General features: G+C 42.7%; 1 protein-coding gene across 1 annotated transcript in view; it reads left to right on the top strand.

The window, feature by feature from the left end:
- Window positions 1-18,210, top strand: part of CORIN (corin, serine peptidase) — a 346,959-nt gene extending 328,749 nt beyond the window's left edge. Inside the window, exons 19-22 of the mRNA XM_030191349.1 lie at window positions 295-469; window positions 13,252-13,523; window positions 14,216-14,349; window positions 17,353-18,210. Of these exons, the coding sequence (XP_030047209.1) occupies window positions 295-469; window positions 13,252-13,523; window positions 14,216-14,349; window positions 17,353-17,535 (764 nt within the window). The 3' untranslated portion in view covers window positions 17,536-18,210. The remainder of the gene's footprint in view (window positions 1-294; window positions 470-13,251; window positions 13,524-14,215; window positions 14,350-17,352) is intronic.
- The last annotated feature ends 809 nt before the right edge of the window (window positions 18,211-19,019 follow it).

The following is a 19,019-nucleotide window of genomic DNA, read 5'->3' as shown; positions in this document are numbered from 1 at the left end:
GCACCACCCCCTACTGGCAGCAATGCAATTGGAGGATTCCCACTCCACTTACAGGGAACAGTGCTTACATGTATCAGTGCTAATTTCTTTACATTTTTGCATGCAAGGGACGTGTAACCGCAGTCACCTAGTTATAGAATTGTCCTTGTACTGTATAATCAAACTTGTTTTTTTTCCAAACCAATATCCTTTGTGTTAAATAAAATGTTAAAGCCTATCCTGATGGTCAACTCCAGGTTTTGTTAATATTTTTCAATAAAGCAGTCTCTGTACATTCTGTCCAATCCTTTCTAGACTGTGGGCGCCGTCCTGCAGCTCGTATGAATAAGCGAATCCTCGGTGGCAGGACCAGTCGACCAGGCCGTTGGCCATGGCAGTGTTCACTACAAAGCGAGCCAAGTGGGCATATCTGTGGTTGTGTCCTGATTGGGAAGAAATGGGTCTTGACTGTGGCACACTGCTTTGAAGGGTAAGACTAAATGAAGCATTTTTGTTATTATTAACCACAGGAATAATTGCAGATTTGTGAGCTTTTATGATTAGAAAGTCATAAGAATTATCCATATGAGATCACATCTACCTTTTTCTCTGATGGCAAAATGCAGTTACTAGAAAGAAGCATTAATGCCTGAAACTATACATTGCAAAACAACAATACCACAGAAAGAATAGTGGTTGAAAGCAATAGGCCCAATATTTAACTGCAGTTAACATGCTACTAGATATTTGGAGCTAGGGCTCGGATAGTGGCTGTGTGGAATATCCAAATTCAGCACGGACCCAGATGTCCTAACTGGTTGGTGGCGATATTTAGATCACTAATTGAATAGAGAACTAGATAAAGTGGTACTTTTACAAAGGTGGAGGAAAAAAGTGGCCTTAGCACACCCTTGTTGCACACGCTAAGGCCACTTTCTACCGCAGTAGTAAAATGGCTGATTTCCTTTTTTTAAAAAAATTAATGGCCACACTCTAATTTTGCCATTAGTGTGTGCTCAATAAAACAAATTAATGTATGACACTTACTGACACCTATTTTATAGACGGTAATGGCTCACATGTTAATCATGCAGTACGCTGGTACACCTACCCTCAACCTCTGACATGCCCTTTCTGCAAAAAAACTGAAAATATTTTTTAGCTCGTGATTTATGAGCACTAATCTCAGACTTACCACAGGATGTCCCACGGTAAACCCTTTTAAGCTGTGGTAAGCGCATACTAGCTGTCACAAAATACTTAGCCACCCACCTGGGGTTACCCCGCAGCCACTTAGAGAGTCTATCCCCAGCACAGCTCAGGTCCACCTGCACCTGCTACTTGTGCTCTACTGCCTCTGGACGAGTCTCCTGCGTTCAAATTATCCCCAGTGATTTCTAGGTTTCTGGGGACACATTTCCAGTGGTCCCACAATTCCCAGAATGCACTCACAGACCCAACACACAAACCACCAGGATTCTTTATCAATTCAGACAGGCAGAACTTGGAACAGTGGACAAAAATGTGCAATTGGCTAACAGTAACAAGTAACTGAAAAATAGATCAATTAGAAAACTAACTAAAACATTTGCATACTGTCTAAACAGCACCTGGGAAGATCAGGACATATAATTGTTCTCAGACCCTTATCGAAAAGATCTGTCTCTTTCTTCTTCCAGGCTAAGACTAAAGTAACAGTCAGCAGCACTACTGGATAAGTTCAAAATCTAGGCCAATCAGAGCCCAGTCAACAAGTTTTAAACGTAAACTGCTGTATGCTTCCTGCGTTTGTTAAACAAAAAGAACACTCAGTTTCATGTAACAGATTGAAGCATAAACATGCACCATCTACTGGCCAAATAGGAGAAACATACTTCAGACATAATTAAAACAGGGAAATATCCAATACATTTTATAGTCTTAAAACAAACTGTTTCTTCACAGCAGAGTTTACTGCAGCTTAGTAAAAGGTCCTCAAAGTTAGGACAGCCATTTTTGCTGTCAGGGCCCTGTTTAGTAAGCGAGACTGTAGGCTCACAAACATTATAGCACGTGCTAAAAATTTGCACGCGCTAATGCTAGAGATACCCATAGGAATATAATGGGTATCTCTACCATTAGCACATGCTAAGTTTTAGCGCATGCTAAAGAGTTAGCACACCTACAGTGTGGCTTAGTAAACAAGGCCCTCTGTTTGTTATCTGGTTAGCAGTCTGAATTTGGCTCCACTGTCCAGATAATGACAAGGCAGTCAGAGGACATATTCAGTGAGAGTAAAGGTAAAAAGTCACCGATTTGATATGCTGCCTTTCTGTGGTACAACCAAAGCAGTTTACATATTCTATGCAAGTTAGTGCCACTGAATATCCCTCTTGCTAGCACTTATCCAGTTAGCAGGCCTGTAACTGGATAAGTGACATACAGGCTTATTTTCGAAAGTGATCGCCGGCCATCTTCCGACATAAATCAGGAGATGGCCGACGATCTCTCAAAAGCGGTGAAATCGGTATAATCGAAAGCTGCTTTTTTGACACCATCGCTGCTTTCCCATTGCTGAGCCGGCGAAAGTTCAAGGGGGCATGTCGGCGGCATAGCGAAGGCGGGACATGGGCGGACATGGGCGTGGCTACCAGATGGCTGGCTTCAGCGCATAATGGAAAAAACAAAAGCGGTGTTAATGAGTATTTCACCGGTTTTACTTGGTCCTTTTATTTTCACGACCAAGCCTCAAAAAGGTGCCCCAACTTACCAGATGACCACCGGAGGGAATGGGGAATGACCTCCCCATACTCTCCCAGTGGTCACCAATCCCCTCCCACACTAAAAAAATAAAAATAAAAACCTTTTTTGCCAGCCTGTATGACAGCCTCAAATGTCATACCCACCTCCCTAAAGATATATACACAGGGAGACTGGTTCCACTTCTTCTTCACTATACTTATAAGTACAGAACACAGTTGTCAAAAAGTAAGTCAGAGTTTATCTGATTAAAGGAGGAAATCGCCTCAAGAATAAGCCCCTCCCACAAATACAACATGGGGTAAAGGCTACAACTTCATCATCATGGGCGTTTCTATAAACCTCCTCTTTTTTTCTTTTAACGTTTTTCTCTGAAAGTTATTTTTCTAAATGCTCAATAAAAAAGCACCCACAGCAGTATGCAGGTCCCTGGAACAGTTTTTGTTGGTTGCAGTGGACTTCAGGCAGGTGGACCCAGGCCCATCCTCCCCCTACCTGTTACACTTGTGGTGGAAAGTGTTGAGCCCTCCAACCCCCCCCCCCAAAACCCACTATACCCACATGTAGGTGCCCCCTTCACCCCTAAGGGCTATGGTAGTGGTGTAGAGTTGTAGGGAGTGGGGAGTGGGGTTGGGGGGGATTTGGGGGGGCTCAGCACCCAAGGTAAGGGAGCTATGCACCTGGGAGCTATTTGTATATTTTTAAAACATTTTTAGAAGTGCCCCCTAGGGTGCCTGGTTGGTGTCCTGGCATGTCAGGGGGACCAGTGCTCCTCCCATGACCAAATGTCTTGGATTTAGCCGGGGTTGAGATGGCCGCTTTTAGTTTCCATTATCGCCGAAAAACAAAAGTGGCCATCTGAAACCCGGCGAACTCTGGCATTTGGCCAGTCCAAACCGTATTATCGAAAGAAAAGATGGCTGGCATTCTTTTTCGATAATACAGTTCCGGCCAGCTGTTTGCGGCACCACCAAAATAGATCACCGGCAATCTATTTCGCCAGCGCCGTTCGATTATTCCCCTCATAGTAACATAGTAAGTGATGGCAGATAAAGACCTGTACTGTCCATCCAGTCTGCCCAACAAGATAAACTCATTTTACATGGTATGTGATACTTTATACCCGAGTTTGATTTGTTCTTTCCATTCTCAGGGCACAGACCGTAGAAGTCTGCCCAGCACTGTTCTTCTACTAAGTTCTGAAGCTAACATCAAAACCCCTTAAAATTTACACTCCAGCCCATCCCTATCTATTCAGTCACGATCAGGGTGTAGACCGTAGAAGTCTGCCCAGCACTAGTTTTGCTTCCCAATTACTGGCGTCGCCACCTAATCTCCACTAAGATTCCATGGATCCATTCCTTTGTGTTTATACCACGCATGTTTGAATTCCATTACCGTTTTCATCTCCACCACCTCCCACGGGAGGGCATTCCACATATCCACCACCCTGTCTGTGAAAAAATACTTCTTGACATTAGTCCTGAGTCTGTCCACCTTCAATCTCAATTCATGTCCTCTAGTTCTACCGCCTTCCCGTCTCCGGAAAAGGTTTGTTTGTGGAGTAACACCTTTCAAATATTTGAACGTCTGTATCATGTCACCCCTGTTTCTCCTTTCCTCCAATATGTTCAGTGGACTAGCTGTACAACATATATACATGTTTAGAGTTTTTTGCATGTTCACAACAAATGTGACAAAGAGGAGAAAACAAACTTAAATCAAACATCTCTCCAGCTTGGAAGTCAAATATAATTTTGTGATTATCTACAGTAGATATAATTAGGCAGGATGAATAACTATTTTTGAGAAAAGTTTTATTGATTTGGTTTTAGCTCACACCTTTATCACTAGTGTCTTCATTAATTACCCCCCATGAACCTACTCATTTACTACATTCTGCCTATAAATGCCGATTAAGTATCTCTTCAGTCCAGTGGCGTACCAAGGGGGTGGGGGTGGTCCGCCCCGGGTGTCAGTGGGTGGGGGGGTGCTCCGCGAGAGCCGACAGCTTTTTTTTTTTTAAACCGTGCAGCGATCGCCGATGCAGGCAGCGCCTCGCGTTTGCCCTGCATGAACTGAAAAGAGGAAATTGCTTTGCTGGCATCGGGCCTTCCCTCGCTTGTTGCCCCGCCCTCGAGGAAATAGGAAGTTACCTCAAAAGAGGGCGGGACAACAAGCGAGGGAAGGCCCGACGCCAGCAAAGCGATTTCCTTTTTTCAGTTCATACAGGGCAGACGTGAGGCGCTGCCTGCATCGCTGCACGGATTTGAAAAAATAAAAAGCAGGGTGGTGGCTTTAGGGTGAAGAGGGCTCAGGGCTCTCGATGGAGGGGGGCTCAGATGGGAGAGGGGGGCTCAGAGGGGAGAAGGGGATTGGTGAGGGTGCTCAGAAGGAAGAAGGGGATTGGGGAGGGTGGGGGTTCTCATAGGGGAGAAGGGGATTGGGGAGGGTGCTCAGAGGGGAGAAGGGGATTGGGGAGGGTGGGGTGCTCATAGGGGAGAAGGGAATTGGGGAGGGTGGGGGTGCTCATAGGGGAGAAGGGGATTGGGGAGGGTGCTTAGACGGGAGAAGGGGATTGGGGAGCTCAGAGGGGAGAAGGGGATTGGGGAGGGTGAGGGTGCTCAGAGGGAAGAAGGGGATTGGGGAGGGTGGAGGTGGTCATAGGGGAGAAGGGGATTGGGGAGGGGAATGCTCAGATGGGAGAAGGGGTCTGGGGTCTGACAAGGGGGCAGGAGGGAAAATGGGTCCATGCCTGGGGCAGGTGGGAGAATGGGTCTGGGGCTGAAAAGGGGGGATGCAAGGCATGTGGTGGATGAAGGGGGCTGGAACTGGGGGCTGAAAATGAGGGTATTTGGGATAAGGGGGCTAGAACTGGAACTGGGGGCTGAAACGGGGCAGGGGCTGAAACTGGGGGCTTTAAAGGGGACAGGGAGAACTGGCTGGGGCTGAAGCTCGGGACTGATGGGAGAAAAGGGCTGGGGACTGGTGGGATAGTGGGGCTGAAAAGGGGGGCAGGTGGGAGATGTGGGCTGGGGCTAGAACTAGGGGCAGATAGAATAAGGGGGCTGAAAAGAGGGGGCAGAGAGAGAGAGGGGACAGACCCTGGATGGAAGTGGGGAGCGTGAGGGAGGGCAGACCTTGGATGGATGGGAGAGGGAGGGCAGACGGATTGAAGGGGCAGAGAGAAAGGGCAGATGGTGGGTGGAAGGGGAAGAGAGAAAGAGGGCAGACTGGGGTAAATGGTGGATGGAAGGGGCAGAGATAGAGGGCAGATGTGGATGGAAGGGAGAGAGAGAGAGATGGCAGACTGGGGCAGATGGTGGATGGAAGGGGCAGAAATAGAGGGCAGATGTGGATGGAAGGGAGAGAGAGGGCAGACAGTGGATGGAAGGGAGAGAGAGGGCAGACAGTGGATGGAAGGGGCAGAGAGAGAGGGCAGACACTAGATGGAAGGGACATTAGAGAGGGCAGACACTGGATGGCAGAGAGTGAGCGAAGACATGCTGGATGGAAGGAAGACAGTGAAAAGAAGATGAGGAAAGCAGAAACCAGAGACAACAAACTGTAAATATATATTTTAATTATTTTGCTTTAGGATATAGTATTGTAGCTGTGTTAATAAATGTTTATAAATAGAACATGTAAATAAGGTCATCTTTTTATTGGACTAATTTTAATACATTTTGACTTAACTTTCAGAGAACAAAAGCCCCTTCCTCAGGTCAGGATAAGATACTGTAACAGCACTATACTGTACTGACCTGAGGAAGGAGATTTTGGCCTCTGAAAGATAAATGTATTAGTCCAATAAAATGATATTATTTGTTTTATTTCTATTTGTTAATTTGTAAAGTGGTGGTTGGTATTTGTTAGTTTTTTCAAATTTACATCTGCTGTCTTTATATTTTGCACAGTACTAGGGGACGTTTTCTGTTTCTGTGGTGTTCCATTGTATGCAGAGTCTGGCATCTTGGGGGTTCAGTTTAATTTTTGTCTAAATAGAAAGTTTTTTGTTTTTTTTTTATTCTTTATTTATCAATTTACATATATTAAAACAAGCAAAAATAAACTTTTCAAGTAAATAACATCACTGTTCAACTATGTACGGAAACCAATTAATGTTCAAACAATTACAGCATGTTAATTAAAGTCCACATTTATGAGATTCAAAAATTACATTATGGATTCCAAAAGAAAATAATTAAGGAAGCTTTCCTTTATCGGGTGCTCATAGAAGATATCTTCTCTTAATATATAGGGTTCTAAGTTAATTACTCCCTTGTCCCTTTTCAGTTAAAAATGAGGAAAGCTGTGCCGGCTCATAAAACACATATTTATTGGATTGATATTTAACTAGGCATTTGCATGGGTACTTTAGAATAAACGTACCTCCTAACTGAATTACACCAGGCCTCATAAGTAAAAATCGCTGTCTACGTTTTTGAGTCTCCTTAGTCACATCAGGGAAGAGACTAACTTTTAAACCAAGGAAACTCTTATCCTTATTTTGAAAGAAAAGTCTCATCAGCCAGTTTTTATCTGGCGACAAGGCTACTGTGGCAATTAAAGTAGAAGCTTGGACTAATTCAGTATCTGAGGATTCCAGTATCAGTGAAATATCTAATTCTGACTTTTCTTGAGGCACTTGGCGCTTCAGGGGCAAATAATATATTTGTGTGAATGGTGGAACCATTTCCTCTGAAGCGCCAAGTATCTCTGTAATATACTTTCTAAGCATTTCCCTTGGTAAAACGCCAACTTTTTTTGGAAAATTTAAAAAGCGGATATTATTATTTCTGGTTACATTCTCCAAGAATTCAGTACGTCTCCTCAAGGAAATTAAGTCTTTAATGATAGTCTCTTGGTTTAAATGAACCTCTTTCACTTGTTTTTCCAATTCTTCTTGCCGATTCGATATTGTCTCTACCTTGAGTTCAGTCTGTTGAACCTTTTGGTCCATTTTAGACATTTCTTGAGATAATTGTTTAATTTGTGGACTTAAGGAACTCCCTAAGTCCACAATCAAAGTGTATAGAGTCTCTAATGTAATTTCAGTAGGTTTCTGAAATTTAGGAAATTGTACCTCTGCAGCTACAACAGCGGTCTGTTGTGCCTTATCTCCGGTCACAGCTTCCATCTGGTGCTGATTATTAGATGTCATATCTCCCCCTCGAGAGGCACCTAGGTCACAAAAAAGGTCCACACTGTCCGCAGTTCGACTCTCCTCCTCGGCCCTGTGGACGACTACACTCTTCGGTGGCGTCCTGCTGGGATCCGGCGTCGACGTGCTCGCTCCCGAGGGTTGCGGGGGAGGCGCCCTATCATCAGGGCTGAGCGATAGCTCCAGTCCAACGGTCTCCGAAATGGTTCCATTTCCACCCGGTCGACCTAGCGGACCTGCTCCCGATGTTCCTGATATCTGTGCTCCACGAAGGTAATTTATCATTGTGGATTGAAAAGGAGGATTTTGCCGTGGAGGGGCAGCGGCGGAGGACAAGCGGCCCCTTCTCTTTGGCATTTTTCTTCTCGGAGCTTTGCTGAGCGTCCGAACTAGTCAGCGGCCATTTTGAATCTCTAAATAGAAAGTTTAAATATTACTACTTATTCTATAGTGGATTAGGGTGTATCTGTGTTTGTGAAAAAGACATGGCTTTCAGTTGGCATTGACTGTGCAGGATCGACGATCTGTATTATTCTGTCTGGTTTCATTTTACAATAGGTGAATTGATGTTCTAGTGCTCACTGTAGTGTTTAAGATGCTTTCCTTTTCCTTGTGTGACTCGTAGAAATTACTGCTTATGGTATGGTAGAATCGCTCTATAGGTCCTGATGTTTTGTATTCTCGGTATGCCTAGTACTGGATTTGGGGGGGGGGGGGGGGGGGGGTGTTAAAAAATGACTGGCCCCAGGTGTCAACTACCCTAGGTACGCCACTGCTTCAGTCTTCCTTCTCAATTTGATTTCACACAAAATTGTGCTTTTTTCTGCACTGTCCTCTCTCTATGGAATTCCCTGCTCCCTTAATTGCATAAGGAACCCACTTACTTGAAATTCAGAGAGGCACTAAAAACCTACCTTTTCCAGTTGGGCTTTGGGGGATCAAGTCCTATTTAACAACTTACCATTGCCGCAGTGGTGGTCCGACGGACTAGCTGATCAGATTCTTTTTTTTTGGTCTCTTTTGTCTCATGTCTCTTTTAAGCACATAAGCACCACCTTACTGGGAAAAGATCAAGGGTCCATCAAGCCCAGCATCCTGTCTCCAACAGCGGCCAATCCAGGCTTCAAGAACCCGGCAACCCCCCCCCCCAAAAAAAAAAAATATATATATTCAATAATGTTCAATGGACTTTTTCTTCAGGAATCTGTCCAAACTCCCCTTAAACTCCGTAAGGCCAGCTGCTGTCACTACATTCTCCAGTAACAAGAATGTAGTGACATTGCTAAAGAATTGTAGTTCCTTTTCTTTTCCAAAATTTGACTGTAAGCCGCCTTGAGCGTCCCCTTGTTAGGCAGTATACTAAGAAGTTTGTAAATAATAAACAATAGTAGCTAAAGATGAGTTTTATTTATTTATCTATCACATACCCTGCATTAACTATGCAGTCTAAGTGGCTTATAATAAAACATTCATAAAATTAAAACAATACATAAATATCACAATCAAATCAAAACATTTAGGGCCCTGTTTACTAAGCTGCGCTAGAGACACATTAACCTTTTTAGCGTACGCTAACCATGTAGATGCCCATATGGGCGTCTACACGGTTAGTACACACTAAAAACATTAGTGCACCTTAGTAAACAGGGCCCTTAATATCATTCAACTCCAACAGTTCTAACACTACACAAAGCAGTACCTCTTAAACTGCTAATTATATTTATCGTCATCATTATTGGAATGCTTGATGAAATAAGTGCGTTTTCATCAGTTTCCAGAAAGAAGAAAGGGAGGTTATATTCAGGTAGAATAGGTGTCATTATGCTCATATTAGCCCTCTCCTCAAGTCACTTCACTGGCTTCCTATCTGTTTCCACATACAGTTCAAACTCCTCTTATTGACCTATAAGTGCATTCACTCTGCAGCTCCTCAGCACCTTTCCACTCTCATCTCTCCCTACATTCCTCCCCGGGAACTCCATTCACTGGGTAAATCTCTCTTATCTGCACCCTTCTCCTCCACTGCTAACTCCAGACTCCGTTTCTTTTATCTTGCTGCACCATATGCCTGGAATAGACTTCCTGAGCCGGTACGTCAAGCTCCATCTCTGGCCGTCTTCAAATCTAAGCTAAAAGCCCATCCTTTTGATGCTGCTTTTAACTCCTAACTCTTGTTCACTTGTTCAGAACCCTTATTTTATCATCCTCACTTTAATATTTCCTTATCTCTTGTTTGTCCTGTTTGTCTGTCCTAATTAGATTGTAAGCTCTGTCGAGCAGGGACTGTCTCTTCATGTTCAAGTGTACAGCGCTGCGTACGTCTAGTAGCACTATAGAAATCATAAGTAGTAGTAGTAGTAAGTAGTTTCCCTGTTTCCAGAGGGCTTACAGTAACAGCTGAGTTTCAAATGCATGCTAACACCATTAATGCACATTATTTTACTGCAGGTCACATTTTATTCACTGGAGGGCCCTTTTACTAAGCTGCGTAAGCGTCTATGTGCACCCAACGTGCACCAAAATGGAGTTACCGCACGGCTACTGCATGGCCCTTGTGGTAATTTCATTTTTGGTGCACGTCAGCTATGCGCCCGATAAATATTTTTTATTTTCTGGCACGCATCAGCTATGCACACCAAGTGGCATTGGCGCAGTGGGTCATTACCACCCGATTACCACGTGAGACTTTACCACTAGGTCAATGGTGGTAAGGTCTCAGAACCAAAATGGACACGCAGCAATTTTGATTTTGCCGCACGTCCATTTTCGGCTAAAATTTTTTAAAAAGGCCTTTTTTTACAGGAGTGCTGAAAAGTGGATTGTTGCTCGCTCAAAACCCACGCCTACAAAACCGCAAGCCATTTTTCAACGCACCTTAGTAAAAGGACTCCTGGGATCTTGTTCTTAATAATACATGTTAACAACATTAGCACACACTAACCCCCAAATTCTATAAAATTTGCATATGCAAATTTGGGTGCACACTGAATTTTCATATGCAATTTAATTATTTAATGAGCCAATTTAGCAAGCAATTATTGGCATTAATTAGATTTAATTAGAACTTATGTGCATAAATTTAGGCCTGAGATCCACGCCTAAATTTTACGTGTGGACCAAAAAGGGGGCACAGAAAGAGGAAGGGTCATGGGTATTTCGGGGTGGATCATGGGTGTGGTTTTCAGTTACGCATGTAATTATAGAATATGGGAGCTCCACATGTAAATTTAGATGCGGGCATTTGCATCATGTTTTTGTTATGCACTATTGTATAAACTGTGCCTAGCTTTACGCACAGTTTATAGAATAGCGCTTTTTTTCAGCAACAAATTTTTTTTACGCCTTATATAGAATCTAGCCCTACATCTGTAATTTTATACCAAAATAAGAGAAAAGAAGGTGAAGACATTAGCCCTCTGGCTTCTTATCTACAGAGGTCCATGTTTTCCATTTTGTAGGACACATTTTCATAGGTATCTAAAGGCAAAAGCTATTTCTGATACCAACCTATTGGTTTAAAGTAACTTCTGGAAATTAGATACAGAACATTACAGTGGGTGTATTTATGATACATAACAATAAACTTAATATTTTGTGAGCAGGGTACATAGGTATAAAGATGATCAAGCATCCCTCTAGTGGTTAAAGCTTGAACTTTAATAATAGCTCAGAAAAAGTCTAATTCATATAAACAAAATTGTTATATAGGGGCCCTTTTACAAAGGCGTGCTGAAAAATGGCCTGCGGTAGTGTAGATGCATGTTTTGGTGCGCACAGAATCATTCTTCAGCACACCTGTAAAAAAATGCCTTTTAAAAATTTTTGCCGAAAATGGACGTGCGGCAAAATGAAAATTGCTGCGCGTCCATTTTTGGGTCTGAGACCTTACCGCCAGCCATTGACCTAGCAGTAAAGTCTAATGTGGTAACCGGGCGGTAATGACCTATGCGCACCAAATGCCACTTGGTGCGCGTAGCTGACACACGCCAGAAAATAAAAAATATTTTCAGGTGAATGTAGCTGATGCGCACTAAAAATAAAATTACCGCAAAAGCCACACGGTAGCCATGTGGTAACTCTATTTTAGGGCGCCTGTAGATGCTTATGCAGCTTAGTAAAAGGGTCCCTGATTTTGAAGCCAGAAGTTATCAGCTAACATGCGCTAAGACCATTACTGAATGTTATTGGTAATCAGGTCTCATTGCATAAGTTGAGACCTGCAATGAAATAACACACACTAACACATACATATAACACACATTGGGACAACTTCATCACCTTGCCCAGTGAGTGTAGTGATTCTATTATTAGTTTTCAAACTGTGCTATCATTAACCCACACCATGACTGTTGAATGCCTTGTAAAAGTCTTCACACTTGTACATTTTTCATATTCTGTTTACAAAGTACATCTCAAATGCAGCGTTGTATACTTGAACATGAAGAGACAGTCCCTGCTCAACAGAGCTTACAATCTAATCAGGACAGACAAACAGGACAAATACTTAAGGTGGGAATGACACAACAGACATGGGTACTGAACAAGTGAATAGGAGTTAGGTATTAAAAGCAGCCTGAAAAAGACGCTGAAGACAGCCAGAGATGGAGGTTAATGTACTGACTATTTCAGGCATATGGTGTAGCAAGATAAAAGGAATGGAGTCTGGAGTTGACAGTGGAGGAGAAGGGTGCAGATAAGAGAGATTTATTTACCTGATGAACGGAGTTCCCGGGGAGGAGCGTAGGGAGAGAGAAGAGTGGAGAGGTCCTGAGGAGCTGCAGAGTGAAGGCACTTGTCAGTTAGTAACAGGAGTTTGAACTGAATATATCCACATAGTCAATGCCTTGAAATGTGTTTATAGCAGCTACTTTGAAATGAAAAACTGGGTAGAGGATAAACTGCATATATGTGAAATGGCTGCTTTGAGAAATCAGCCATGTTTTGATGGTAGCATATGCAATATGGGGGTCAATTTTTGAATTACCTGCATTTTTACTTCCAGTCTTTCTGTCAATTTTCAAAGGGAAAGTATGTAAGGAGTTTCACTTTGAAAACTGCCATGGGTTCAAAGTACCATTTGCACCTGCTTATTTTACAATTTTGGGCTACAAGTGCACCTATAGATTTATAAATTTGATTTACATGCGAACTTTTTCTCCTTCAGCCTAAACATTCCCCAGGGACACATCTTCTGTCAAGACAGTGGACTTCTAGACAAATTGAGGGAGAACAATTTTCAGACAACTGATTAGTGCAAATGACTTGCTTTGTACCCATATAAATCATTTTGAAACTGTACATGTATGGTATTGTACCCTCCCTTAAAGTACAGTTTGTTTGAAAGGCTTATATTGTTATTTTCACTCTAGGAGAGAAAATGCTGCTGTATGGAAAGTCGTATTTGGCATCAACAACTTGGATCATCCATCTGATTTCATGCAGACCCGTTTAGTACAGAAGATTATCCTCCATCCCCGTTACAACAGAGCAGTGGTGGACTATGATATCAGCATAGTCAAACTGGATACTGACATCAATGTGACCAGTTATGTGAGGCCAATCTGTTTGCCCAACAAGAAGCACTCCGTTGAACCAGATACCTACTGCTACATCACAGGGTGGGGCCACATGGGCAATAAAAGTAAGTAAATCTCTCATTTTCAAACCAGAACATCTCATCATCTGAATTCATCATTTAGAGGGCACTTTTCAAAACCATTCCCAATAATAAAACAGAGGGTTTTCTAAAATTGTTTATCAATTTATCAAATCAACACACAAGACACAAACCTTGATAAAGAGGAAATGCTTACTGACACCCCCCCCCCCCCCCCCCCACACACACACACAAAAACAAAAATAGTAATTTCTGTCCCAGGCAACTCAAGTTACAGGAACCACACATGGGAACAATCCAGATGACAAAGGTGCAAAAAAGCCCAAAGAAATGCATAAAGAAAAGGTAATAGGGAGAGTTGAGTGCCTCTCTGTATCTCATTTCAAGCCATCCCTCTCCCCACTATTTGGTGGAGGAGTAGCCTAATGGTTAGAGAAGCAGGTTAAGAACCAGAGAAGCCTGATTCAAATCCCACTGCATTTCCGGGCCTGACAGTGGTCAGGAGCGACCGCTATAGAAACAATGTTTGGGTAGAGGATGAAATAATCACACAAAATATCATTTAAATACAATCCTCAATTAGATTGAAATCTGCATTAGACATCTGCTAATATATTAATAATAGTGGGTGGAAAAAGCCTCAAAGAATGCATGTAGAAAACATTCTATCCCTGGGTATTAACAACTAATCTATATATATTATCTTTTCAACTTAGTGCCATTTAAGCTTCAAGAAGGGGAAGTTCGCATTATTTCACTGGAACAGTGTCAGTCTTATTTTGATTTGAAAACTATCACCTCCAGGATGCTGTGTGCAGGCTATGAAGCTGGAACAGTAGATTCCTGTATGGTAAGTATCGTTGCATAATAGTCTGCTTCAAATTTGTATTATATGATTGATCTGACACAAAGCAAAACTCTGCAGTTCTACATACCATACAGATTACAGTACAATAAAATGCTATTTAAATCCTGAACATAAGCAAAATGGAGATAATTAGATCACGTCAGCACAGTTTACAGGTTGGTGTGACGACATCCTCATATTTGGCTTTTCAGTTTTTATTTCAGATAGCTGTCAAAGTAACTGTGCTTTGTCCCTTTCTCTCAGGATTGTAAAACAACTGACTTTTTATTCCATTGTGACCAAGCCTGTTCTACTGGTTATTAGTCTCTCAGCAACTTTCAACATTTTAGATTACTGATGTATTTAGACCAGGGGTTCTCAAGCCAGTCCTCAGGACACACCTAGTCAGTCAGGTTTTCAGGATACCCACAATGAATATACATGAAAGACATCTGCATACAATGGAGGCAGATTATGCAGATTGATCTCATGCATATTCATTGTGAACAGGGCTACCGAGAGGAGGGGCAAAATTCCCCAGGCTCGGCCTCAAAGGGAGGCCCATGCTGTGCTGCTGCGTCGGAAATACAAAATTGCCGGTTTCCATTTAAAGTTCAGCCGTGCCGTGATGCCGCACTGGCGCAAGGCAGCCGAGCAGGCAGAAGGCTGCCTGCAATTCAGTGGTTTCCTCCTGTGCTACGCTATTGCATTAACGTAGCACTGCTGTTGCAGGTTCTCCTCCTCTGGCATCATCCTTCCTTCCTGCTTCTCTTGCGCGTGGCCGGGCCCTGTGACCATGATGTACTTCCTCTAGCTCCTATGGCTGCTCCAATCCATATCCATCTGACTGTAGCGGTGCGATAATCCAGCAGTCTCCCAAGTCACTTTAAGTCCTGGCCAGGACACGACATAAGCATAATTTTTGTAAGATAATGCTTTTTTTCCATTTCCTGATCTTATTGAACTTTACTGAGTAGTGAGTACACAAACAAGTTGTGGATCTGAACTCTTGAGATTTTTGCCATCCCTGCCCGATGGAGCCCCAGCATGCTCTGGAGCAGGTGAACTGTCTGCAGCCCATGCCATGCTGAGGCTCCTTCAAACAAAGGCAACAGAAATCTCAGAGTTCAGATCAGATCCACAAAACACAACTTCCATCTGTGCCTCACTGCGAGGGAGGGGGCAGGGAACATGGGAGGGGGTTGTGGGGACATGGCAAGGGGTACTGGGGCACGGGAGGAGGGCACGGGGGCCCTTAAGATTGTTTGCTCCGGATCCAGCTTTGTCTCTCGGTGGCCCTGATTGTGGATATCCTGAAAACCTGACTGGCTAGGTGTCTCTTGAGGGCTGAGTTGAGAACCCCTGATTTAGACTGATAGAGAGCAGTCAGTATGTTTTTGGCTACCACCAGCATTATCCCTAAATATTTAATGTCAGGCTATGTCTGGATGACAACATTGAATATCTGGGTTTGGGTGGCCAGATAAAATTGATCCGGTTAAGAGCCATGGTCCGTACTTAACCAGATAAGTCAAACTCGATAAAGACAGCACCGCCAAAAACACAGTCCTGTTAACATATCTGGATAAGTGCTGTCTCTGCCCCCAGAACTCCCACAAACTAGCTGGTTTTGTCTTAGACCGGGTATATTCAGTGGCACTATCTGGTTAAGTGCCACTGAATAAGCCAGCTGGCCCTGGACAAGCAGTTTAGCTAGGAGCCTCTCCTGGCCATTTAAATCATTTTCACCCCTGATGTATTACATAATGATACACTTTAGAAAAAGTTCTCTACAAAAAAGCTTTTATGTGATGCCATGGGGTGAAATCCCATTTTATAAAGGCATCTAGGTGCTCAGATTCTATTATAGAATACTAGCATAACCCTGCATCGGCGGCACATCTAAAAGTTAGGCACTTGCAATAATACCAGCCATAGATACTGTTCCTTCTAGCTGAGTGGGTGTCCTCCAAATGTATTGCTACCAGTAGGGGGTGGTGCTTCAATGTTGTGTGTTCAATCTCTATGGACAGGCTGGTTCCCTGCAACCTGCAGAACTTGCCAGTCCCTCACTATTGAAAATGTGATAGTGAAACAGCAGCACCCACTGGCAGGACTGTAGCTGGACTCCCGCTCAGCTTAGAGGGAATAGTGGACCTGATGTAACTGTGGACACTGTAATCTGTGCAAATAGGTGGCAGCCTTCCTTAAACCCATGTGAATGCAGCCTTTGTATGCCACTTATAAGTACCCTTACAGAATAGCTTTTAGTCGCTTTCCACCAGCTTCTATATAGTGTGCCTAGAGTTCCGTGCCGAAATCCAGGTGGATTCTATAACAATGTGTGTGTGTGTAACTTAATTGGCTTAACAGGCTAATCAGCACTCTTAATAGAACTTAACAAGCACTGAGCACTAATTGCAAAAATTAAAATTTACATGCACAACTCCCTAAGCGTATTCTATAATGCACTATGCCTAAATTCTAACATGCGCAGGCAAAAGTGGGCGTGGTTATAGTCAGGGAAATGGGCGTTCCAAAATTTATACACACTGTTATAGAATATGGCCTAGTGCATGTAAATCTACGTGCCAGGATTTACAGCATGTTTTCATTGATGTAAATGGATGCATGTAGTTCTACTTAGGTGTATTCTATATACCACACCTAAATTTAGGCAGCGCTTATAGAATACCTCTTGGCGGAAATGTTTACCGTGCATTTTTTTTAGGCATCATATAAAGAATCTGGCCCTTTGTTACCACTTGTGTGCATATATGTATACTTACCCGTGAAAGTGCAGGCTTTTTGTACATTTACACGTGCAAGTGGGGCATAAGTCAGACACCCAGTTACAGGATTGCCCTTTATATGTTTTGAGTGCAGTATCTATAAATGACTATAAACTTCTGATAACAGTTTCGAGTTTCACAGTAGGTAATATATGATTCATCTACACAAACCTAGCTATCACAAAATAACCACCACTATTTTCCTTAATCCCAGGGAGACAGTGGAGGTCCTCTCGTCTGTGAGCAGCCTGGAGGCCGGTGGACACTGTTTGGCCTAACATCATGGGGATCAGTCTGTTTTTCCAAGGTTTTAGGACCTGGTGTTTATAGCAACGTAGCTCATTTTGTGGAATGGATTGAAAGGCAAATCTACATCCACACCTTTCTACTAAACTAGTGGCGGTCCAGTGTCCTCACACCAATAGATAAAATGTTAAACACCTTGGCACTAGAACTGTGAAGATTTGTTTTTTGAAAGTTTTTGGAATAGTCTTTCGCTATGAAAAGCTACAGATACAAAAGACTTTGCTGATCTTTGGTTACTTTTGTCCAAAAGTAATTTCTGTTTTGTAAATTTTCTCCCTTTGCCTTTCACAGTATTGTGCAAGAATTTCAGAAATTGACTAATGTATCAAACAAATCAAGCTGTATAATCTCTTTCCTAGTATCTTCTTGAAGAGACAGGAAAATGGCAAGTGCACACTAAGTCAGTCTTTGGCCAAGGCTCCAGTAAGGGGGGGGAGGGGTGCAAGGGCACGATTTAACCTCGGTTAGTGGCTAGAGCTATTAGACTAGTCTATGAAATCGCCAAGGGGCTTTCTCTTACATTATGTTATGGGTCCTATTTGCAACTGTTTAATTGCTTTCCCCTAAGCCAGGGTTTTATAAACTCAATCATACTCATGGCAGTAATGTGGAGTCCAGAGAGGTTGATAGTCTCCTTCAGGTCTGGGATGCTGGCCCATGACCTGATACTTGGAAATATTTAGAGACACAATATACCACTGCATCCTAAGAGTAATGCTTTACTAATATAAAGGCCCTTTTATTAAAGTGCGTTAAACACTTAGGGCCTGATTCTATATTTTTCACCGAAATTGGCGCAGATGGAAAACGCGCCTACTCATTCTATATACTGCACCTAAAGTTAGGCATGGTTTACAGAATATACATAGCCCCATCCACATGACTAAAATTTAGGCACATCCATTTATACCAATGAAAAGCTGACGTAAATGTTAAAGCATAACTTTAGGTGTGAAACAGGCTACACCTAAATTTTAGGAACAGCCAAGACCTGCCCATGGCTGTACCCAATTTTGAGATTACTACTACTATTACTACTATTTAGCATTTCTATAGCGCTACAAAGCATACGCAGTGCTGCACATGCAGATTCATGCAGTAGAATTTATGTAGACTACTTTATAGAATATGCTTAGCGAGTAGTGCACATAAATTCTAATTAGTGCCAATTAGTTCCAATAATTGCTTGATAACAATTATTGAGATTGATTGGCTTGTTAACCAGTTGAATTGGTTGCACAAATCAGAATATGCCAAGATTTGAGTGTGTAACTCTAGCCACACTATATAGAATTTGCAGGTTAATGTACAATTATCATGCAGAAACAGGTTACTGCACGACTGTCTTAAAGGGTTTTGTGGTAGTTTGCCTGTTTCGAAGTGTTAAACTACGCATTACTAAGTTTTTCTCAAGGTGCATGGCATGAGTGGAAGCATTAGCTAGCTAGCACATTACACTTACTGTGGGCTAACTGGTTAATGCACATGTACCACCAAATTCTATATATAGGACCCGATTCTGTAGAGGGCACCTAAAATCTAGGCATATTCATTGGATGTTCCTACACATATTCT

The sequence above is a fragment of the Microcaecilia unicolor genome, chromosome 2, assembly GCF_901765095.1.
Source record: "Microcaecilia unicolor chromosome 2, aMicUni1.1, whole genome shotgun sequence".
In the NCBI taxonomy this organism is placed as follows: domain Eukaryota; kingdom Metazoa; phylum Chordata; class Amphibia; order Gymnophiona; family Siphonopidae; genus Microcaecilia; species Microcaecilia unicolor.
The sequence above is the reverse complement of the archived record's forward strand: the minus strand, read 5'-3'. Positions and strand labels throughout refer to the sequence as shown.